Source organism: Bactrocera dorsalis, chromosome 3 (assembly GCF_023373825.1).
Source record: "Bactrocera dorsalis isolate Fly_Bdor chromosome 3, ASM2337382v1, whole genome shotgun sequence".
Lineage (NCBI taxonomy): Eukaryota > Metazoa > Arthropoda > Insecta > Diptera > Tephritidae > Bactrocera > Bactrocera dorsalis.
Genome location: NC_064305.1, coordinates 90,667,210 through 90,690,923, shown reverse-complemented (window position 1 = coordinate 90,690,923; position 23,714 = coordinate 90,667,210). Strand labels below are relative to the sequence as shown.

Sequence of the window (23,714 nt, the reverse complement as noted above, 5' to 3'; positions counted from 1 at the left end):
CACACACAGAAATGAAAAGTGAAAGTGCTCTCATTGCCGCCAGTTCAATTTCCATTTCAAAGGTAATTTGCTAATTTTAAAAATGTAAATGCAAATGTCTGGGAAAGCCAAGCCAATGCTCACATGCTCATGGGTGAGTTTGTCAGTTTGTGGGTGCGCTCATTTCAAGGAAACCACAAGCAGGCTATCCTCGTGCCGCGCGATTGGCACATTACACACACACATAACTGAGCATTTAAATGCGATTAGCGGCACTTCACATGTCGCACGCAATTATGGACATTTCCACCTACTTACATACATACAAACATACATACATACATACATGCATATATATATATATATTATATAAATAGTATGTAAGCAGCACTCCCACATTCGGCTGAAGGAACCATTGACATAAGCATAAGCCCACGCGCATTTGTTGCTATGTGTGTGTGCATTTGTACAGTTATTTGTTTAATTTTTCTTCGCATTTTTTATTGTTGTGGCCACACAAGGCTATCAGCGTAGCCTAGTTAGTGACTATGGCAGCTGACGCGAGTAGCGCTCGGGAGGCGCTGGCCAAGCCAAATATCCTTGCGTACGGCAGCGTGGTCAGCTCAGTTCGTGTCACGATTCTAGCGTAGCCACAACAATGTCGCTGCATGTCGCGCGCGCCAAATAACTTTGCCAATTATCGATTTTCACTTAATAATTTTGACTGGTGGCCATTAAAAATCACCAACAAACCACCGTCCGAACTCTATGGCTCTATGGGCGACCATTTCGACTTTCAGTGGTTTAGCGCACACTTAAATAGCGAAATTCATTTTGTGCCGTTGCAATCTCAAAAAAGTAGCATAGAAAGTGTTTTTGAAATTTTAGAAAGAATAGAGACAGTGTTGGCCACACACATTGTTCTTCTATGAGTATGCTGGGTTTCGTGTATCTCTTCTTGATACTCGGCTGGATACTGATTGTGTTGTTTCTCAAGTGCAAAAAGTCGATCACACCACATCTCGCCTTCACCGAGCACTACACGGACGCAATAGCGGCGGGTGAGTTTTGGGTTCCACTCACCCACACACACACACACATTAAAGTATTATCTATAAACCCGTTTAATGTTGCTCTACTGACTCGACTCCTCCAAATATTTGCTAGGTCGTCGTCCCTCGGTGCACATCATAGAATTGCCACCGGACGAAATGGATAACGAAGAACAGTATTTGGACTCATATCATCAGCAGAGTAACAGCTTGCGCAGGCATTCGAATCGCTCGCAACGCTCGGCACTGCCCGACGAGCGCACCATAGAAACCACATATCCCACAGATGCGGTTGTGAATCCGGCGTATATGCACGACGAGGAGTACATCATCAATGGTAATTATGAAAACTCATGCTCGAACAAGGCACGACGCCTAAAAGTATGCATTTACAGATAATTGCACACAACACGCACAAACACAAGTTAACTCACGCGTGGAAAGTAAAGCAAACAAAAGTAGCAATGCAACAAGCCAAATTCAATTTCCTCAACTTTCTCTTTTACAGCGCCACCGCCTTCGTATGAGGAAGTTATGCGCCAACCGGAGGTGTATCCCAAAGTACACCAAAGCGCGAGCAAAGTGAGCGACGCGAATATTTAAGCGCCACCCGTCCGCCGCGCTGCTCTCTCCTCCGTTTTCGCTTTCACTGGCGGGACAAAGTGTTCAACCGACAAACTTGTGGGCTGCCTCTGAGTGTGGTGCGAATCTGGAACGAGTGGTTCATGTGCCTGCATATACATCGTATAATATGTACATACACATACGTACACATGCCTGTACATAGAACTTTCAGCTGTGATTTTATACTTAATATAATACAAGTTTAATTTTTATAAATGTCAAACGTGGTTTAAATACATACATATATATATATATAATAAATGGTTACGAAGTCTTTATTGTCCCTCTAAGAGCCACTTTACGTGACCTCTGTTTTTAATTGTCGCGCTGTGTATAAAGGGTGCGAAGAAGGGGAGTTAAAAGCAATTTAAAAAAATCGAATATTCGGTACCATTTATTTTGAGGTTATTTTGCAAAAATTCTGAGTTTTTATTTCCCATACACACTTAAGTACCTAAAACGCGCCATCGATCGATAAGGATCTAGCGAACCACCTTTGAAGAGTTTTTGGGTAACTCAAATGCGACCTAACCTAACTTATGTCAGTACCAAACATTTGTATTAACTTAGCAAGCGAAATACATGTAAATGAAAGAGTGGCGGTCGCTTGTAAAATATTTTTTTTTTATTTATTTTTATCATCTTTATCCATTAGGAGACTTAAGTCGTGTCCATTTGGAGACTTCGCTTTCGGTCGTTTTTTAATTAGTATTTATGTATGTATGCATGTATTTACAATTAAACTTTTCAGTCCACATTTTTAATGTACAATATTTGGTTGCATTATCTCAAACAAAATTTATTTAAAAACTTATTTTTGGCGAACAAGTTTTGTACCACAATAATATCAAATACATATTAGATATCTCATAACTTCCCAAGCATGAAATTCAATTCAATTCAATTGGCTATTAAATATGTATTGCGTACTCGTCGTTCAATACCGTTATTGTTTGTTAGCTAACTAGCGCCTAGCATTTTTAATAACTAAAATAAATATTCGATCTCAAATATACAAAATTACAATATACAGAAAGGAAGTTGATAGTGTAATATCAGGCCGCACGTTTCCACTGCCACACGCCGCTCACGCTACTCAACACAACTCTCCGCAAATCGAAAATGGCAACGCGTTTACGCACAAAACTTTTCGGCACTGTGCATTTGTATGAAGGCTTCCAAAGCCTTCGGTATGAAACCCTGATATTTGAGCTTGTGGAAGGCGATGCAACGTGAGGCGATGCATTTCAGGGAGGTTAACGAATTCTGGTAGCTTAGTATCAGATTACTAATGCCAGCTGCAATAGTTAGACAAGAGCATTAATTGCAGTTTGATATATTTCGCATTGCACAGCCTTGTTTACCTGCATTACCGACTCTTGCTGGCGTCAAGCCATTCGCGTTCACCGCGTCCAAGTGTGCGCCGGCGTCCACGAAGAGCTTCACAATCTTTTCGGCCTGCACTAGTACGTGGGGATTGTCGCGTGGGGACTGGATCTGTAAATTTGCAGAGAAAAGTTGTACACAGTTCAGAATGTGGAAAATAGTTGCCTAAACTTACACTTGAGACGAGCGTATGCAGGGGTGTATTGCGGTCACGGTCCACAGCTGTAACGGAGGCGCCAACATGGACCAGCAGCAATGCAGTGCGGAAGCAAGGAAAGCTAGCAGAGTAAACATAACATTTTAATTACATATAATGAGGAGAAGATGCTGCAGAGTGTGGCATTTACCGGCATATATCACTTGTGTAGAAATCATCAACCGGCGTTACGCCATTCACAGCCAAATGTAATAGAGTCTGGCCGTCTGCCAGGCGAGTATCGCATTTAATGAATTTCAATATCGTTGAGTATAATTGTTCGATTTGATTTCGTTCTATGTCGATATTGGTGTGCGCTAACAGTTTCGTGATGATCTTGATGAGGTAGAGGGCAGTGACGACATTCTGTTCGTTTTGATCCTAAAACCGAAAAAGAGATTTTTGCATTACAAGGAAAAGAAAGAGAGAGAGAGATGAGAAGAGATAGAGATAAGGAGAGAGAAAGAAATGGATGAGGAGAGAGAGGGCAAGATTGAGCTTTTACCGCCAACATCTGCGGCACATCCTTCGGTCCCGGATGCGCTATTTTGTATTTATTATTCTCTATTTCCTGCTGACACTTCACTAACACCGACAAAACCAGCGAAAGATCCAATGTTTGTTTCTCCAAGCGCAAAATTTGTGAGAATAGCTGAGCAAAGCGCAGCAAGTCGCGTTCCACTGAAACCTAGAAATACATGCAAATTAGGTGTGTAAAGAGATTGAAGCCAATATGTGAGCGCTTACATTGTTGATCATGCGCAGATCGATAGCATAATTCCAGAGCACTTGGCACTGTGCAAAACGTCCTTGATCGGCCATTACAGCGCCACGATACACGATCGGCTGCGGCAGATCCGGATAGTGTTTGCCTAAAATGCGCTCTCGTATCGTCAACGCCTCCATATGTATCGAATGATGATTCAGTCGTATAGCCTGTAGCTCTGGTATGTTCTCCGTTTCGAACCAATCGTCATAGGCCGGCACCGGCGCCATGACGCGCTTTCGTATCACCTTCTGTTCGTCCTCATAGCGCATTTCCATAGCACGCATCATGTGCTGATAGGCTTTCGTGACGTTGTAATTATCCTTATCGTTGGCAAATGAGGCACCCATCAACTCGATTGCCGTTATTATCTGTGACGACAAATTAAGACATGACATGATTAATTGTATACAAAACCAACAATTTTGCGCGAGCGCACACACACCTCCTCTTTGGTCATTAGTCCCGGTCGTGATATGAACATTTCCACTACCGCTTCGTGTGTCCGTTCGGCGGCTTGCAGAACGGGCGTCAGTCCGTGCTCGTTCTTTTGCATGCGAGCGCCGTGGTCGAGCAACAGGCGACACACGTCCAGGTGGCCGCACTCGGCGGCGTAATGCAGTGCGGTGGCGCCACAAAGCGCTTGCTCATTCGGATTAGCGCCGTTCTTCAGCAGTGTGTCCACAACATGGGCGTGCCCCTTGTAGGCGGCAATCATAATAGATGTGTTGTTGTAGGTGTTGGCCAAGTTCACATCGGCGCCATGTTCAATTAGATATTTAACGATATCCAGGCGTCCTGAAAAGGTGCCACAGTTAAAATGTGTAACGGTAGAATTTTAACATTTGGTTTGGTCAACTCACCTTCATAGCATGCGGCACGAAGTGGTGACGATTGCGCCTTTGTGTTGTGATTAACATCGGCACCGCGCTGCACTAACATCTTCACCACTTGCATGTGGCCCATGCCCGCGGCGACCCAGAGCGCGGTTGCGCCATAGACCAGCAGCCCATCGAAGACGACGGTGCACTCGCGCTCCAAATCGATGTCGAACTGCGTGAGTAGCGTCTTCACGAACGTCACATTGCCCATCATGGCCGCCATGGTGAGGGGTGTAACCGACTGCCCATCGACTTCATCGAATTTCTGTAAAGGTAAAGCGAAAGGCATGCATTTTATTGCAAAGGTGCATACAAACAAGCGGAATTTCATATGTACATATGTACATATATTTGTAAATATGTACGTTAATCTACAAGGCAATCGCCCGCAACGTATTTACATACATATACATATACGCAAATTGCCGTAAGAATTTACACTATAAACAGAGAGTTACGACGACATTTCAAACAAATTCCGTCGTTCTTCGGCTAGCACGCAGTTTTCGGCCGAAACACACGAAATTAAGTGCGAATTTTATTAAGAAAAGTAAACAAAGAATATTAATGTATGTAGGTATGTAGGTGTGAGCATGCAACAAATCATCGCAAATTTTTATTTTTGCAAAACATAAATAATATGAAATTTTATTTTTTTACATACACACACATGCACGTACAGGAAAATCTCATCAAATTGGGAATGTTAAGAAAAGCATATTTCCATTTCTTAATTATCATTCGTCTTCGTGATATAAAAATTATTATAAAAAATATTGTATATTTTTCATGATTGTTATGGGCTTTGACCCGGTTTGTCTTTAGGAGCCTTCAGAAGTTCCCATACTTTCTGTCTTTACCATACCAAATAGAAGTGGAGGAAAGAGGGTTTTCTGATGAAAGCTTTATCTTAAGAAAATAATGAGATGGCATCCATTGAATTAAAAATCCGTCAATGATATGGAATAGAAATTCCACACAAGTAGGATTAACTAGAAGAAACCGTTACTATATGCATACATATATAAAATATATGCAAATATTCAAATTTCAAATAAAATTAAACATGAGAATGCAAAATCATGGTCAAGGTCTATGCTCTAGCTTTTCCCTCGCCGCTCTTTACAGTTACAAGAGATAAACAAAGCAGACACGCCGCCTTTCGGCCAAATGGCTAAGAAATATCTTTCAGCTTTCTTTCATAATCGCCCTCACGGTAGCGGCGCATGAATTCATAGGAATAGGTCTCAATGACCAGCAAATTGTGTCTTATGTGTATGTATGTACATATGTAGTACATTCTCTGACATACATTTTTATATGTGATGGCTGCATCTCTTTGTCGTGTGTAGGCGAGAAATGGACATTATAGCTCCAAAGGCAATATTGGACCTTGCACACATATGTACATATGTATTTAATGATTCACCAATTTACATATGTACATACATACATAAATATTTATACAGCTATGGTCATAATAATAGTAGAACCAAAAGTTTTATAACTATAAATCCACGATTTAAAATAAGACGGAAATCAGGTACTCTAACATCAGCTGGATAGATATAAACCAAATATAGCCATTTTTATTTACCATAGCTAAATTATCTCTTTTCTCAGTATTTTCCTCAAAACAGTGGACTTTGACTTGTTTCACTTCTATTATTTTGACCGCAGCTGTTTGTTAATATATTACACATCACCTTCCTTTCTCATCTTGCTTAGGCCGGGGTAATGATTTACAAAATTTAAGCATACATATATGTAGGTATGGGTCAACAAACTGCAATGTTCAATGAGCTCTAAATTTAGATCTTACATTTCTTGTCAGCTACGCAGCATCTAACCTGTCAAAACAGCCACTTTAACGGAACACTTCGGTCAAGGTTACGGTGTGCCCTCGAATGGTCTCTTAAGCGGACATTTTAATGTATTACAACAAAAACACCTTTATTAATAGTAATTTCAAAGTACTTTCCGTATCATAGCGGATGCTCTATTGTTCCTGCAAATATTAAACTTATCATAATTAATCGGCTTATTGGCCTAGATATACGTATTTGCACCATAGTTGTCCGATCTGAACAATTTGTTCGGCCTTACAAATAATTCATCTCAAATTGTCTGAAGGTATCTTGTCAAATAAAAAAAATGTTCGTACCAGGATTTAATTTTGATCCATAAGTTTGTATGGTAACTTATAGTTGTCCAACAACCTATGATGGTCCGATATCGGTGGTTCCGACAAGTGAGCAGCTTTCTGGAGAGAAAAGGGCGTGTAAAAAATTTCATATCCACATCTTAACTAAAGGCCTAGTACGTCACTAGATGGACAAAGCCACGGGCAGGAAACCAGATACACATCGAAACAGCTCGTAACGGTGTGTTTAAAGTGTCTTCGAAGTATAAAAAAAACAGTATAGAAATCATTAAAAAAGTTGAGCTTAAGTGATTTTCATTATTCCAAAAAAGTTGACTTCCTTGTCAGTTATTTTGCCTCAAGCTTTGCAGGCGGAAAATACAAGAAAAGCTGCAGCGTATGGGAATAACAGCGGACACAAACAATGTTTTTTCGTTCTTTGTTTTCACTCTTTTGTGATTTATTTAGTTTTAGTGAATTTATTTACTAATTTGCGAGCGTACAATAAACGGCAACTCACCAATTCTCTGCAACGGAATGCAAGTACAAAATGAACACACACACATACATATAACATATATTTCGAATGTGCCGGGCATGAACAGTTTCCGGATATTTTTGATAATGTCTTGTGCAGATAATAAATCCGGAATCTGTTATGGATACATCGCTAAGCGAATATTTTCGAATGTGTTTATTAACACGACAGTATTGTATAGTGTATATGTACATATGTATATAATAATTAATTACACAGACACATACATATACATAACATTTTATATACGAGTCACGGTTATATTTTTTGTTGTTGTTGTCTTTGTTGTTGCAGCGGTAGAATTATGTAGAGTCGACAGTCCTTGACTGGATAAAAATCCGGGTTGTCATTTGTTATTATTGTATTTTGTTTTTTTTTTTAGTTACAAACATTAAACTCAGCTGATTTGAAGGTATGTATGTTTTAAACACAACCCGCATAATACATAAATATTTAACTAAAAATTCGAATTTGTAAGATTATTATCGAGATGATAATTTACTAATTGCGGAAACACCTAAAAGGAAAATTTAAAACATACATACATACATACACGTATGTATGTCACGACAATAATATTATGTTTAACTCAGAAAGTGGAAATACTTGAATGCAACCAATTTTATTAAAGTCATTCAATAGCAATAACTTTTTGTGCAAAAAACTCACCGCAGGATATGAAATGTAGGATGAAATGGGAGTCGTACTAGTGCCCCTCCAAAATTTCGCACCCGGCCAAGCCGACTCAAATAAACGTTTGCGCGTTCTAAAATTGCAATTTTAATTAAGAAATAAACATTATAGCTTCATGTCGATTTTATTTATACACTACAAATTAGTTTTAGTACCGTATTCGCTCTGAATTCATTTTCTTCGTTCCGTTCGTACAAGAATGTCACACTACGGCACAAGGATAAAAAGCCAACTGTTTTAGTCTACGCATATCCTTCATGGAGTTGGGAAAATTCAATAACATTTTGTGAGCGTGCGCTCGAAAAAATATACACACACCTAGTGTTTGTATAAGTGAATTTGACGAGTCCTTTTGCCACAACATATGCTTTATCCTGAGCTAGCCACACAAAGCGCACTCTCCCTTATTTTGCATGCGTCCCTTGTGGCATACCCCATCTGCTACAAACACACGTCAATATATGCTTAGTGGCACTCAGCTTTGAGAATGCATACATCTATTAATATGACTCGAAAGGACGTCAGAGGGTACCACTCAGGGGTGGAAAATTCAGAATTGGCTCGTGTAACCTTAAACGGACAGCTGATATGTTATTTTTTACCGCGCTGTGAGTACACGAGAGAGCAAAGCATTAGCTTCGGCACGTACGCATACCTAAAAGTGTGAATTTCTGGAGCGCGTGTCGCTTTTTCGTAAAGATATCCAAAGGAAAACAATGATAAGTATAACCGTTTATAATGTACAAACCCACAGAGTTAAATAACAAAAAATACAAATTGTGTTATATTTTTCACCTTTTATTAATTTTGAAGAGTATACCCAAATGTAATAAAAACTATCCACATACATGCTTATATGTATATTGTAAAATATATTTATATCTTTGTAAGTTCTGAGCTCTATATATATATATATATGTATCCCGCATAACTATAATCTTATCAAAATTGCCATTCAGATTCTTATTTACTATTGTAACATCGTTCCTTCATATCCATTGAAGCTTTGCTCTTCTGGCATTGTTGTTTCGTTTTCCATTGGTTCTTCGGTTTGCTTATTAGCCTTTGTAATTTCAAGCCGTTTTTGCTGATTTCGTAAATTTTTTCTCATATGATTGTGAACGTAGTTAAAAAAGAGCATTGTACGTTCCATGAAAAATACCGCGTCCATGTGATGGAAACGCTGAAGGAAGCATTCTACGAAAAAAGGAGCACTTTTTGGGATCATAACATCAATGAATAGCATTTTATATAAATACCTCGGAATATATCTGTAAATATATAATTTTTAATGGCCCGTTTTTTGCAGCGACCGTTACCCCTGTAGGAGTAACACTCAGCAGCCTCGTTTTTGAAAATACTACGCCATATATGTTTGATATATTTGTCTGGTTCATCAAAATGCCCTTGGAGTAGCTCAACTCTCTGTAATGTTAATTTTACTAAGTATAAACATAATTACTTTGAATGAAAATTTGCCACCACACACCAATTGATCACACTGATCTTCATCTTCTTTGAAAATAGCATTCCAATCCTCAAATTGTTGCGCTGTTTTGAATGGCTGTGTAGGCATCACTGGAGCCTGTATATTAAAAAAGTCCAATATAGGACGACTAACTTTGTTAACAGTTTTAACCTCGACGGGATCCTTAAGTTCATCTTTATTCCTTTGCAAGTTTTTCGATCTGGAGGACTTTTTGTCAGTTTTCAATTTAATACACTCAGTTTCGCTTTCACTGTTATCATATCGCTTAAATTTCGACGGCGGTGAGGATATCGTCGGACTACAACTGCTTTCCCTTTTCAAAGCTGTGCCACTGGAGGCAGAGCCTAAACCTTCAGTAACCTCGCGCCTCAAATCCACAATTTGTTTTGTTAATCGGTGGAAAAGTTTCTCAAAAGATTGACGCATAGTCAAAAGCTCTTCCATAACTTCATCGCAACACTTGCAGCGTGGATTTCCGCTTGATCTTGGCATTTTTCTATTTATATAATTTAGCAATTGTTAATAAATTAATATTATAAGCATTCCTTCCATTTTGCATGTAATCATAAATAATTGTATTTGCATTAAACAAAGTAATATTTGATATTAAAGAAGTGTTATTAGAACAAAGGAAATTTTCTTAATAGGAAACTAATTTGAATTTACGAAAACTATTACTCTCAATTTTTTCATAATATTTTAAACTTGTCTAAATTTAAACACACTCTATTACTAAGTTCTTCTTAAACCATATAGGCACAAATGAAGAGCAGTAGTGGTCTTTACACCGGCATTGTGAGAGTGGAACACCAATAGCCGCACTCTCATCACACATTTTCTTTTTAATATAAAACACATATATGAGAATATACATACGTATGTATATATTAGAATAGTTTGTATATTTCTACATATGCACAATGCACATGCACTTGGGTGTTCTTCTATGTATGCATACATATTCAATTCAATAAAACCCCAGCTTTTAATTATATGTTGTAAATTTATCGTCTTTTAGAAGATTATCTAATTCGCAAATTATATCAATCACATTTTTAAATTCATAAATGCTCCTATCAGCATATTTTCGTATAAAATATACACAAAAGTACGAGTTCGAACATCCTACATTTTACCGAAGAAAAGTAATTTCAGTAGTTTTTTTACAACCACTTATTCCCAAATTCCCAATTTACCAACTAGTTAAAAATCTATTTCTTTTCACTTATTATGGGATCAGTATTATTTTCTTTTGTATACAACCTCAGTATTGATTGTGAATATACGAAGTAGTCTGTTTTTCTTCAGTATTTTCTAATGACTTATGAAAACTGACATGTACTTCTAGTTCTCATTCCCTTTTCACGCGTTCTGTCGGCAACATAAGCGTTGCCAACTATAACGTAACGATTAAATAAAAAACCAGCTGTAATGTCGTACTGAGATAATTTTTCACTATTTCATGCATATAATTTCTCATAATTAAACTAACTTGTTTATAATATATATTTATACAATTAAAATATATCTATATATATATTTGCGAAAAAGAACGCAGATACATAGGATTGTTTCTCGTTTTCATTCAAAAATATATGTATCAAAAGATGATATATAGACGATAATTATCAAAAAAATAAAGAAATTTGTATAAGTTTGCGGATACTGAAGTTCAAAATCCTTCTAGCACATTATTCAGCATAAAGGCAAAGGTCATAGAAAATATTGCATTATAGGTAGATGGCAACGCGATTGTTTGCAAAATAGAATGAATGGAAGAAGAATACGAAAACGACCGAATGTGTAGGGAAACCGTGAGAGACTAAACAAAAACGTGTGGAGATTTTGAGCGGGTTCCTAAAGTAAATATTGTGCGCCAAACAGCAAATATATATAATTTTGTTACAACAAGTGCATATTATTGAAATCATTTTCATTATATATAAATAACAATCTAATTATTAGCGATTACATCTGTAGAAAAGGTTCATAACAGAATAGTGAGTATAAGTTTATGCGTAATGTTGAGCGTACATTACAATACCTAATATAAGTATGTACAGAAGTATATGTACGAACGCACTTATTTACATATAAATGCTATACCCTTAATGCTGAGTTTTTAATTAGAGGTTTTTTTTTACTTTTCAGTTGAAATGTCTATTACAAGTGATACACCACGCTGTAACTGTTGTGATGATGTTATGGAGGAGATTTTATCAATGCGCATAAGTTTTGAAAAATTATTTCATCGATTACGAAAAGAAATAGTTGGACTGAGACGTGAAGTTATAGATGTGTTGGTAGGTAATTCCGAAACAAAGGATTCATTACCCTCAGATGAAGCATTAAAGGTATTAGAATCAGACAAGGCTCAATGTAGTAAAAAGTCTACATATACAGTTGATATTAGCATTAGTGACACGGAAACTGAAAGCTTACAATCGAAGAAGTTAAAGAAGTGTACCGATTCAAAAGCGAAAACAAAGAAAAATGAAGTGGAGAGGGTTGAGCCGGGTTTAATGGTAGCCACAGCCCGACCGGTTTTGGATTTTTTTAACATACAAGCTAGAGTTATGCCCACACAACCATTTAGAGATGCGCAGCAGTTTGAAGACTGGAATATACTTTTAAGAAACGACGAAGATCAACGCGACCAGCTGGTAAGTATATCTAACACAATATTACTATTACCTTAAAATAACTCAGACTTATCTATATAGCGAGTGGAATTAATGCAGGGCAACTTTAAGGAGCCGGAAAAGTATGTTATACAAACTTGGCGTAATATCTTCCATAATGATGCTGCTCACCACTATTCATATAGAGGAACTGGTCGGGACAAACGTGCAATCAAAGACTACATATTTACAGATATTTTCAAAGGTGTGTGGACGGTTACCAATAATTATTATTTAATAAAATTATGTTTTATTTACCACCAATCTCATTGCAGAAATATTTTTACAACGGTTTCAACACATGGATGCGGAATTTTTCATTGAACGAACCATGCGTTTCTTTAAATACGTACGCGATCAAAGGCGTAAAGCTGCACTAAAAGAGCGAAAACTTCAAGAAAAACCAATTGAGGCACAAGAAGTTGAAGTTGTACAAGAGTCCATGGATGACGAATAAAAAACGTCGAAACATATATTATATCTGTATATATATTCAGTCTTGCCAAAGCAAAAATATATGTATATGTTGCACACATTTTTTTTACAAAATAACAATCAAACTTACCTGATTTTAAATATTACGTATAATTTATATAAAATATTGTCCACTATTTTAATTTATAAATAAGCGCACACTACATTTGTGTGATGTGATGTTTTGATAATCTTATTTATATTGGATGACTGGATACGCTTTAAAAATAAAATGCATTTATATATGTACATATTTTTTGTAATACATATTTTTTAAATTGTGATATTCAACAATTCGATGATGCAGTGTTGAATCTAACTGATCTTTGCTAACTTCTTATAACAGTATTGTTTTGAAATTGAAGAAAAAATTAAAAAGTAAGTGAAATTTATGAAAACAATACTCTAATTATAAATAAGTGAGCAATGCTTTGAAAAATTCTTTTATAGGCGCACAATACCTCTTTGTCATACCACTTATGCCTAATATTATTAAAATTATGTTAAATAGCTAGCGCGATAGATCTGTTTATTTGTCTTTGATTATCACTTTTACGTAGTCAAATACAAACTCACGAAATACAAGTGTAATAAGAATATTGCTCACCAAATTTACTAAATAATTGACCAGCTCTTTATTGTGTATATCATTTGTGGCAGCTAACAGCCGTTTGGCATGATCCAATCTGGCGGCGTAGTAAATAGTTATAAGTAGAGGCGCATTAACTTTCTCCCCCGGAAAATGGAGCTGTACTTCTTCAGCTAGTTCTTCCATCATAGCGATCGACAATGCACGCACTTCGTTACACATAGAAAATTATGATCACTTGGTTTTTATTAGACCAATAACACCAAAATAAAAATTCCGATTATAAGCACTATTTCTTATTTTTTCTTTCTTTTTGCATAGGTTAGCACTTTGATATATATTGCGTTTTTATTGCTATATAATATAAATTACACGCACTTTTTATATGCCTTTTTGCATACTCCCACCCATTCCTTCCTATTAGTTTTCACAATGATTTTCCGACCGCAGCTGTTTGGAAACTGGCAAAGTTCGGGAAAATATTCACAGAACTAGCTCAGCTGACCAGAAGTAGAGTTGCCAATACGTCAAAATAATTAAAATTTTCAGTATGCTACAAATGTATTAGAGCCCCAATAAAATTGTTTACGTTACAAACTTGTAATTGTTTATATATGTGCGTGTATAATTATAATTTCTTTATCCGTATAAAATGATATGCCCTAATACACATTTATCAAGGAGTAAATATGTTTTATAATAATTATTTTGAAGGCAGCAGTAGTAAATAGCTTGTGTTACCTCCATAGTATATCCTACTCAAACCTATCGCGATGTAATCGCCCCAACCCCCAATGGTCACATCTGAACCATACACGGCAGAAGGAACTTGCTTTAGACATATGTATGTATGTATGTAAGAGAAAGGCTTTGATTAAAACTGATTTTTGAATTTTTATTTCAAATAATGTACAAGAAGTCACAACAAAGTATCATCAAATTTGCTTTTTAAACAGAAACAATACAAAAAAATTTACGAATATTTATTTTTTTTTTAATTAGAACTCGGGCAGTTTTTTGTTGTACGCATAAAGAAAATTATGTGGGGAAATGCAATAACATTTCAGTGTGTGCAAAAATAATTGTGTGCATTTGCGTTTCATATGCATTTCAATGCAAATACAAGAACAATAAAGGCACATGCGAATCGGCTATGCCTATTATTTAGAAATTATGTTGCTATTGGCGCTTGCGTGAGGGATCTGATCTATACAAGTTTGTTTATTTCATCATTTTCTATTTTAGCAATTACTTATTTTTATTTTTAAGTTGAGGTAAACAGTTTAGTTGTTTTTGTTATTTCTTTTAATTTTCGTGTATGAAGCTCATTTGAAGTAAAATGTAAGTGGAATCTGGCGTGTGCCGATATGGTTCTACTGAAGGATTTGAGTAGGTCTTGTAAGAATCAGCTTCGAGATTCCTTGATTTTCGAACAATCTTGTAAGCGTAAAAGTAATAATTATATGGTAACTACCTATAATTGTTCTCAATAATATTTGCTATATGTTTTAACAATAAATCAGTCGTATTTTTGGTTCCTCCCGTTTTTCAACTAAATGAGGTCTGTATTAAACTAAAAACGAAAATATTCTCCCATCTCCACAGCTGGTGGCTTAACGATACTGAGCAGGCATAGATGATAGGCAACTGCTTGCTGCGACTCGATTAGACGGTATATGTATGTTGAATTCAAAGCGCGACCAAATGGTTGCTCTTATCTTACTTCGATTTGATCACGTTTCTTTGGACGATCACATATATTTATATGTATATAAATTCAATATTTATTTCAATAATTTCACTTGCATTGCTGCGGCAAATCTATCCTTTTCACTGGCATTGAAAGCATAAATCTCACGAACTCAATATATATGAGATGTTGCTGCATTTCAAAAGTCGAGCTTCTTTCATTTCATTTTTTCGTAAAAATTTTGTGATTAACCTAAACACACATTTTAAATTTTTTTATTCACAGAAATTTTGTGCAAGGAGTTTACGGAACCGACTCTCTTCTATTTACTTCCTCGTAACTCCTCGATTATATTTAGTGAGTTGATATTTTTCAATTTAACACAAACTGCAATGCACCAATCAAATATTTGTTGCACATGAAGCTTTTTTTGGTATTAAATTTGAGCGAAAACTGGAAAGAGAGTTATTTGAATTTAAAAGCCGAAAAATATATTTTACCAAATGTCTAGTTCTACATTTGCTAATAGAACTCTTTATACTTGTTGAATATTAACTAAGGGTCAAGCTTTATAATGGTTCTACAATTTGTATAATTTACTAAGCAGATTTACCGACATGTTTGTATGTATGTATGTATGTAAAAGTAAAAATAAATTGGGTTTGAAAAAGTACTAGTTTGTATATTTCTTGTGTACATTTCTTACATGGACTTCAAAATAATGTAAATATAAATAATATTTTAAGATTAATAAAACAAATTTCAAGGCACCTTTTAAAATTCAAAATTCCGATTTGTGCAAATAAGTTAACAAGTTTTTGAATTCTTTTAGAATTCTATAAGATGTCAAACTAGAATAGCTAACATTTTGTTATATAATTTTTTTCTTTTGTTTTTTTCAACTTTCGTGAAACTACAAGGCAAATGTTTAGTCTTGACAAAAGCGTGATAATACATTAACAAGTTAATATTGTACTAATAGCAGGCAAAGGAAAAAACTAATGTAATTATATAATTAACTTCAGTAATCATTTGTTTAAACGTTATCTACAATTGTGTATTGTAGCTGCAAGCGTTAAGCAAATTTTTACGTTTTTTCCTTTTTTCTTATGCTGCCAAATATAAATGTATAATGTATGTATGTATGGATAATCTAATATAATGCATAAATGTATTAAAAAAGATAAATATAAAATCATCAAACTCTAATTCACATTAGTAAATATTTCTGATATCTTAACGGTCAATAATACATATGTTTATTATATATGTCTAAACATACGCTGGTTAAATATACTATTAGAAAACATTACTTTTTTTGTTGCAACAGCGTCTGTGTAGAATTCATTTCTATCAACATTGATGCTTAATTGGTTACTGCTGCCGTTATGTTGTTTGTGTCGACGGCGCTTTGTAGCTGTGCTTTTAAGGAGTTATTACGGGAGCGGGGGTTACGCTTACCGCGCTGAGGCTTGCCACCGTTAGGCGGAGATGAAGACTTAGTTGTGGAATCGGGCAGCAAGCCGGCTGCGACTTGTTTGTCGCCGCCTGCGCCTTGTTCGCTACATGGTCGAGCACTATTGCTACCGTCGTTTTTAATGTTGCGTACTAAAAAGAAATAGTGTATAAAGAAGTTTATTTTACATAAATACAAGTAAATGAAAGTGATTTGGGTACAACCTCCGCGTCTATTTCGGCGACGATTATTGTTCTTAACAATCGGCTTAATAGTCGTTTTTGCTGGATCGAAGTAACTGTCAAATAAATCGGCCAACTCCGCCTTATCTTCTGCCTTGAGCTCCTCAATGACTTGCAGTATTTCGGAGAGACCCTCTTTCTGTTTCTCACTCCAAATTGCATTCAGTGTTTGCAGGTCGTAGCGCTGTTCGGCAAGTATAATGCGAAATTTGACAGCACGCACCCGATGGTAGAGTGTGGTTTTGAAGTAGTTCAAAAACACCGGTCGGAATGAATTTTGACGCTCTAAATTCTCATTTTGTGTCTGTAGTTCATTCAAATCGCATTCGATGGGTTGTGCATACGTTTGCAAGGCGGTGAGCATTTGCTCCAATGCAGCAGACGAATCAATGGGCAACTTTTGTTCGTGGTTGCTCAACTGCAGTGCTACTTCATATGCCAATTTAGCACGCACACTAGCATTGCCGTCAAACAACTCACGCTCTTGTGCTGGTGCACCCTTATTCAACGACTTTTGGGGGCTCTGACTCTCGGCTGTCACAGTCGTTGAGCTTATATTGTGGTTTGCTTCGCCTTCGGAAGCATTATTATTTATCTCGAGTGTTTTGGCGCTCAGGACTTTGGACAGTTTGCGCAATGTATAGTGTTGCAATGATTCGTTGGCATTGTTTTTGGCCAAATTAAAACCGTTAGCGAAAGATTTGACAGTGTTGAGGAATCTATCCAGCAGATTGTACTTTTTAAGCGATTCCAAAATCATATATGGAATGAATTTGCGTTCCTCATGATAGACTAGAATGATACCTTGCGATGCTGCATCTTTGGCTTTAAGCGCTTCTAGCCAATCAAGAAAATCTTTCAAGGCAGCGATTTCCGATTTGGACTTGATAATCTGTGCAAAGCCGAAGTTGAAAATTAATTACTCAATACTAAAAAAATATTATAACAAACTATAGATAACATATTCAACATTAAAGAAATTCTTAAATTTCACAAAATAAAAAAAAAAAAATTTTCAAACGATAATGATAGTGACTTGAGACGATTTCTTTTATATTTAATTGCCCTCTGTATTCACATTCTTATTTACACTAACAAAAATAAGCAATTTAAATTTTTCCAACCTTACCTTATATGTTTGCATTGATTTCAGCATACGATAGAATCCGATTGAGATCACACGCACTTGATGACGTTGACGAGCGGCAGGATTCAAGTTCATGTATGGCATAATATATTGTTCAAAATGATCTTTTGGGGTATATGCGGCCAACTGGACAATCTAGGGAGAAATAAAAAAAACATTATTTTCATATCTATTTAGATATTTTAATCCTGTTCAAAAAAAAAAATGAAAAAAAAGACAAAGGTCATTGACTTCTAGTCAAGGCAACAAAAATACAACAAGTATAAAATTGGAAAACAAAGTTCAAGTGGAAAAGAAACAAAAAAAAAATCAGTTATAATTACACAAACAATAATGGACCTTCTAGAAGTTCATGAATTTATAACAGTAAAACGGATTAGGAGCAAAACCGAAGCAAAATAATCTTGTGTTTCGATTCCTCCACTTTAAAACAAAATATTGTGCAGATATGAGGAGTTAAAATCACAACAAATATGAACAGCACGATTCAAATATTAGTTTTTTTTTATCGAATCACTGTGTGACCGAGTTTTACCTCAAATATGTCTTTGTGGGAATTCTTGAAATTTATTTTATTTGAAGTACATATTCTTATGATGAATACTTACTTCATCGATGAGACGACGTCCCGTTGTGTCAATATCGATTCCCACCAAAGTGTACTTGCCCTTAGCCAAAGTCTTGCTCACATTGGTTGCATTGACTGTGCCATTGGTGATTACTCCATTAGCGGCGCCCTCGGCTGCGGAATTTACTATGCCGTTCTGGCAAGCATTTAATGAAGCGACCATTTTGCAAAATTTCCAATAAAAACAATCCAAGCGAAATCGGACTAATTCGAATAGTTAAATGCGCTGAAATAGAAATACATAGAATAATCTAATAACTGCTGTCGTCAGATCGTCTAAAAATATTAAATCAAAATTCAAAAAAAAAAACTAAAATTACTTTTAATTTTTTTAATTGCAAATATTTTCGCCTGAACAGCTTTGCATATTTTGTTATATACCGTTTATTTTAATGGGCTTTTTCATTTTACCTGAAGCAGCTGAACTCCTTTTTCTCTGCTAACAAAACGAACTTTTCTGAACGAACTGAATTGAAATTTTTTAAATTTCGATGTTAGCACCTCACGAAAGACAATTAATCCTGTGAATGTACAAAGTGAATCAGAATTTAACAAGTATTTTTCTAAAAACTCACAAAATTTGAATAGAATTGCAAAACTTATTTTTTTATTTAAATACTAAAGTATACTTGCTATAATGAATAAAATTCCAATGGTAGAATTTTAATATTGGTTAAACTTCGATATTGCTTGCGGTCTGCGCAGTTTGAATTCCAATTATCAAATAAACTAGTGGAACTCGGATGCAGCCGTTGGAAGTGCGTTTTATGAGTTCGTTATCAGTTAGCTTTGTTGAAAATCGCAACAAAAAAGATGTACCTACTGAACAGACGAAGTGAATTAGCTGTTTCTTTGAAGAAAACAAGAAAAAGAGTTAGCTTCGGTTTCACCGAAAAGTCTCTAGAGAACCGATTTTGATCGGTCAGTTTGTATGGCAGCTGTATGCTATAATGGTCGCATCTAAACAATTCCTACGGAGGTTCTACCATTACTTTAATGTAAGCCAATTTTAGCGAAAATATCTAGTTAAATAAAAAAGTTTTCCCTAGGACATGGTGTTATATGGTAGAAATAGTTGCCCGATCTTGGCGATTCCGACAAATGGGCAATGGAGAAAAAAAACGATAAGGAGGATTTAATATACATACCCTGTTCAGGGTATAATAAAGGATTAAAGCGGGTATTTGTGGTGGAGAGTTTTACTGCGAATACTGTTTATAATTACATAAGAATTAAAAACCTCACTCAAAACGGTGCATTTCCCGGTTGATCGGACAAACAGAATTATGTTGCTTACGTTGTTGTAATATCAACTTGAGCCAATCTTGTCATTTAGCCGTCCGCTCTTCTCCAAACGATATAGTTCGATTATGGGTTTACTCTCCAAAATTGCACCAATAATCTCGACTCCCTGAATGAGTGCAAGTCATAGGGATGTAAGAAGAGTTACATATATCTAACCACGTCAATAAATAAAAGAAGTTTGTATATATGTATATATTACACAAATGAACTCCAGTGCAAGGTTCTAACGGCCCAAGATGGTATTAATGCCTTATATGAAATAATTCTAAGCAGTTGTAGATACGAAATTATGAACATCGTGAGAATAACATTATAATACTAGTTGTTCACTGCAGATTTGGTGTTATATTTCTATTACCACAGTTCCTTACTATTGGGATTACCACTAAATACCCACCTTGATATGGCTAAATTGCTTGAAATTTGCAAAATGCCTTATTTTTATCTGAAATAATCTTAATGATCACTTTTAAATGTAATGTCCTATTGCATGCGTTTCTAGGCCACGATGCAATAACCAAAAAGGTAAAAACTCTAAAAAGACAACAAATTTATTCTAGAAACGGCTGCGCACCATACTCTCTCAACTGATAAGAGGAAAATTGGAAGCAATTGTGGATATGGCAATATCTACAACTGATGTATACCTTTCTCTAAATGCAGAATTTTCAGAGACATTTCGCAAAGGTGAGAGTAAATATTAACCAAAAACAATTTTATATACACAAAATTCATAGTAATATCGCAATGATTTCTTGTGAGCGATATTTCTTTTGCTATTAACTTCATTTTCTACAAATTCTCAATCAAAATTGAGCATTGCTATTCATAAATACAGAGTTTTTCATTCAGTGGTGTGGCAACTTTTTCAGAAGGCCATGAATGTGGTGAAAAGGTGAAATAATCTCTTTCTTTCTTTAGCCAACTGCCTTATTACTTTTGTTGTGCTTACCATCGCTATCACCGTTTTGTTGTGATGTGACATTTGGTGATAAAAGCTGAAATCAGGAGTTATTTAATAACATAAAACAAAACTATTTGGATAAAAACTTGTTTGCACATAGTACAAAATAAGCGAAATTTTTGTAATCTTTGATAGTCTAATATTTACTTAACTATTGTCTTTATATACACTTTTATTTAGTGAGTTATATTTGCATAAGTGACAATAACGAATAACGAACGCTGAGCGTGAAAAAGATAAGCAAACGCGGCTGAGCAGAACATTAGCGATTGGCTCAAATATTTGTTGATTGGCACAAATAGATAATGTTGTCTTTCATCAGACGAAAACTATCGGAGACGGACTCGGGAAGCGGCAGCAGTACAATGCTTTCGAACTCTTCAACAGCCCGCACAGTAGACAATATGCTCGCACAAAAAACGAATCAAATGTCTTTGGGCAATGAACCCATACCAATTGGAGAAGATGCGTTGCTGCAAGAGTTGGGCTATAAAAACGCAAATGATTTGCAAGAAACTGTATATGGTAAGCATTTTAGGGGAAAAAAATATATAATTTTTTTTTTGTGCAGATGTTTACAATAATTGAGTGTTTTTTTAGATGTCCTTCGGACAATAAGAGATCCAGAAAAGCCATGTACACTAGAAGACCTGAACGTAGTCTATGAAGAAGGGATCATCGTGCAGCCGTCAACAAAATCAAATGTATCTGTGGTATGTTTAAAACCGCATTTTATGGCATATATAAAATTTAAAGAATTATTTAGATATATGTATGTAAGTATACATACATACGTACATACATATATACATTTTTTATATCGTTGATGATTACCGTTGCTTTAACGCTTAAAGTGTAAATTTGAATAAATGCTTAGTGAAAGTGTTACTTTTATTTAAACATCTATCCGCTCACTACCATATTTCTCTTTATTTTGGAGTGTTAATAAGTTTTTCTTTTCACAGGTTCGCATTGAATTTAATCCCACTGTGCCACATTGCTCTTTGGCCACACTCATTGGACTATGCATCCGCGTTAAAGTCGAACGCAGTTTGCCTCATAATATTAAGCTGGACATATACATTAAGAAGGGCGCGCATACAACAGAGGATGAAAGTAATTAAACACACGTTTTGCTTTAATATTATGAAGAATGCTTCAAAGTAATTAATTCTGTTTCTTTTTAGTAAATAAGCAAATAAACGATAAGGAGCGCATTGCTGCCGCTATGGAAAATCCAAATTTGCGGGAACTAGTGGAAAATTGTATAAAAGAAGAAGAATGAAGAAGGACTTAAAAACTAAACTCAGAAATAAAATTAATGTAGTGTGTAATACGGTTATTTAAAGTAAGAAATCTAACACAAAGTAATTAGGATTCACAAAATGTATATATTTATATTTTATATGTACATACAATTTTTTAATATACTGCGTTCAAAAGCTGGTTATTGTTAATCTGTCTTTGGAGTCAAAATTTTGTGCTTTTATGTTTAGTTGTAATTCCTTTTCGGTTGCATTTTTTTTCATATTGTTGGTTCATACATATGTACGAATGTATGTACTAATTAGTTTATCAATGTAGTAGGCATACAAAAAGCGCAAACTGACAAAGAGTTCTTTTAATATACTTAATACCTCATAATTCTTAGGCACGCTAGTATGAAAATCTAGTCACTCATACATTTTGAAGTTATCGCATATGTTTATATACACGTGTGTTAATGTATGTACATACATAAGTTTTGGCACGAGCTGCTTATAAATCAGCTCTTAGCTCAACATTGTTTATATTGTAGTCGACATTTCAGTATCTGTGCTGTCGATATGGCCATTTGTTTACGTCCCAACTGATAAGAGCGGTTCGTGTGCAGTTCCAATATGGCCGGCTTTCAATATATTATATATTGCCTATAGCATATATGTACATATGTATGTTTATGCGTGTATGCTTGGTGGATCAATATATTTGTATTGTTCGAGTATCTAACTCCATACATACTTGCCGGACACCAACAACATGCAATAATTATCTTTGAAAATAGTTTTCGGAATACTATATCATATGTTTGTACATATTATGTAGATATATATCTGTGGTTGCTTTCACACTTGCTATAGTTGTTATCACGAGCATACATAAGTACATATTTAGATGGTGAAATACTTAGTATATACCTTACACACTACCAAGTTTGACTTACTTTCACCAATGAGGAGGTTTAGAGTGCTATTGACAACAAGATTCTCAACCTGTCGCTGACTCTTTAAATACCCGATGTGTGGAAAATCGGTTGAGTGGTCCCACTACTGAAACCTGGAAAACCCGTCGACAAGGGGGAGTCCAATCGTCCTCCTCTTCCAATTGTGATGACACTTGAGGCCTTGCTACTCCCGACCACAGCACTTAGCGTCATAAACGCACAGATAGTTCATGCCCTTAACCGAAAACCACCCTGCGAGAACACAATCCTCGTAGCGTTGTACTTGTCAAAAGCCAGAACTACCTGAGCGGTCATCATCCATCCGTACTATTTCGTGGTAAAAACTCCAAACTGAGACGAATTACAGAAGAGATTCCACAGAGTGGTGTTCTCCCCCCTGTTTAATTTCTATATCCCGAAACTCTTGCAACCACCAGAAAGAATTTCAATCCCCTCGTACGCTGTTGACGTCGGGCAATGGAATCGATGGCATGTGCTTAAACGTAATCGGCTATCTCTCCGTCCTTTCACGCTTTCTGGCTGCACGGAACTTAACACTCTCCTCCACTAAATCCGCAGCGACCATAT

At 35.8% G+C, this 23,714-nt stretch overlaps 6 protein-coding genes and 1 long non-coding RNA gene across 15 annotated transcripts; 4 read left to right on the top strand and 3 right to left on the bottom strand.

The window, feature by feature from the left end:
- Positions 1 to 530: 530 nt before the first annotated feature.
- Positions 531 to 1,956, top strand: LOC105225436 (uncharacterized). Of its 2 annotated transcripts, XM_029549853.2 has the most exons (4): positions 531 to 1,040; positions 1,147 to 1,368; positions 1,427 to 1,474; positions 1,540 to 1,704. In XM_029549853.2, exons 1-4 carry the CDS (start codon positions 908 to 910, stop codon positions 1,632 to 1,634), a joined length of 498 nt encoding a protein of 165 aa, XP_029405713.1. In that variant the 5' UTR covers positions 531 to 907; the 3' UTR covers positions 1,635 to 1,704. The 2 variants fall into 2 exon arrangements, with proteins under 2 accessions (XP_029405713.1, XP_011202191.1); XM_011203889.4 differs by lacking the exon at positions 1,427 to 1,474 and having other exon boundaries at positions 578 to 1,040; positions 1,540 to 1,956.
- A 302-nt stretch (positions 1,957 to 2,258) lies between these two features.
- LOC105225439 (protein fem-1 homolog B) lies at positions 2,259 to 13,961 on the bottom strand. Of its 2 annotated transcripts, XM_011203896.4 has the most exons (10): positions 8,414 to 8,528; positions 8,235 to 8,331; positions 4,867 to 5,149; positions 4,449 to 4,801; positions 3,985 to 4,374; positions 3,743 to 3,925; positions 3,389 to 3,618; positions 3,217 to 3,319; positions 3,020 to 3,152; positions 2,259 to 2,953 (listed from the first exon to the last, which is right to left on the bottom strand). In XM_011203896.4, the coding sequence occupies exons 1-10, from the start codon at positions 8,431 to 8,433 to the stop codon at positions 2,790 to 2,792; spliced, it is 1,956 nt and encodes a 651-aa protein (XP_011202198.2). In that variant the 5' UTR covers positions 8,434 to 8,528; the 3' UTR covers positions 2,259 to 2,789. The 2 variants fall into 2 exon arrangements, with proteins under 2 accessions (XP_011202198.2, XP_011202197.2); XM_011203895.4 differs by lacking the exons at positions 8,235 to 8,331; positions 8,414 to 8,528 and adding an exon at positions 13,510 to 13,961.
- LOC105225438 (uncharacterized) lies at positions 9,036 to 11,124 on the bottom strand. 3 transcript variants are annotated; one of them, XM_011203892.4, is made up of 4 exons: positions 11,011 to 11,124; positions 9,748 to 10,243; positions 9,518 to 9,683; positions 9,036 to 9,455 (listed from the first exon to the last, which is right to left on the bottom strand). In XM_011203892.4, exons 2-4 carry the CDS (start codon positions 10,237 to 10,239, stop codon positions 9,229 to 9,231), a joined length of 885 nt encoding a protein of 294 aa, XP_011202194.1. In that variant the 5' UTR covers positions 10,240 to 10,243; positions 11,011 to 11,124; the 3' UTR covers positions 9,036 to 9,228. The 3 variants fall into 3 exon arrangements, with proteins under 3 accessions (XP_011202194.1, XP_049308561.1, XP_049308562.1); XM_049452604.1 differs by lacking the exon at positions 11,011 to 11,124 and adding an exon at positions 10,426 to 10,934; XM_049452605.1 differs by lacking the exon at positions 11,011 to 11,124 and adding an exon at positions 10,877 to 10,894.
- Positions 11,516 to 13,147, top strand: LOC105225437 (uncharacterized). The gene is made up of 4 exons (XM_011203891.4): positions 11,516 to 11,747; positions 11,899 to 12,410; positions 12,471 to 12,633; positions 12,704 to 13,147. The coding sequence occupies exons 2-4, from the start codon at positions 11,904 to 11,906 to the stop codon at positions 12,883 to 12,885; spliced, it is 852 nt and encodes a 283-aa protein (XP_011202193.2). The 5' UTR covers positions 11,516 to 11,747; positions 11,899 to 11,903; the 3' UTR covers positions 12,886 to 13,147.
- A 399-nt stretch (positions 13,962 to 14,360) lies between the features above and the next one.
- On the bottom strand, positions 14,361 to 20,523 carry LOC105225443 (maternal protein exuperantia). 5 transcript variants are annotated; one of them, XR_007422336.1, is made up of 7 exons: positions 19,284 to 19,428; positions 19,066 to 19,175; positions 18,635 to 18,880; positions 18,009 to 18,161; positions 16,862 to 17,771; positions 16,495 to 16,789; positions 14,361 to 15,634 (listed from the first exon to the last, which is right to left on the bottom strand). XR_007422336.1 is itself a non-coding variant. In XM_029549865.2 (6 exons), exons 3-6 carry the CDS (start codon positions 18,815 to 18,817, stop codon positions 16,548 to 16,550), a joined length of 1,488 nt encoding a protein of 495 aa, XP_029405725.1. In that variant the 5' UTR covers positions 18,818 to 18,880; positions 19,066 to 19,175; positions 20,357 to 20,522; the 3' UTR covers positions 15,838 to 16,547. The 5 variants fall into 5 exon arrangements, 4 of the variants coding, with proteins under 4 accessions (XP_029405725.1, XP_019845506.1, XP_029405724.1 ...); XM_029549865.2 differs by lacking the exons at positions 14,361 to 15,634; positions 19,284 to 19,428 and adding an exon at positions 20,357 to 20,522 and having other exon boundaries at positions 15,838 to 16,789; XM_019989947.3 differs by lacking the exon at positions 14,361 to 15,634 and having other exon boundaries at positions 15,838 to 16,789; positions 19,284 to 19,427.
- LOC125777502 (uncharacterized) lies at positions 19,484 to 19,743 on the top strand. Its single transcript, XR_007422337.1, has 2 exons — positions 19,484 to 19,652; positions 19,704 to 19,743. It is a non-coding gene; the product is annotated as an uncharacterized LOC125777502 (long non-coding RNA).
- A 414-nt stretch (positions 20,524 to 20,937) lies between the features above and the next one.
- LOC105225440 (MIP18 family protein galla-1) lies at positions 20,938 to 22,399 on the top strand. Its single transcript, XM_019989952.3, has 4 exons — positions 20,938 to 21,448; positions 21,524 to 21,636; positions 21,889 to 22,039; positions 22,111 to 22,399. Exons 1-4 carry the CDS (start codon positions 21,229 to 21,231, stop codon positions 22,206 to 22,208), a joined length of 582 nt encoding a protein of 193 aa, XP_019845511.1. The 5' UTR covers positions 20,938 to 21,228; the 3' UTR covers positions 22,209 to 22,399.
- The last annotated feature ends 1,315 nt before the right edge of the window (positions 22,400 to 23,714 follow it).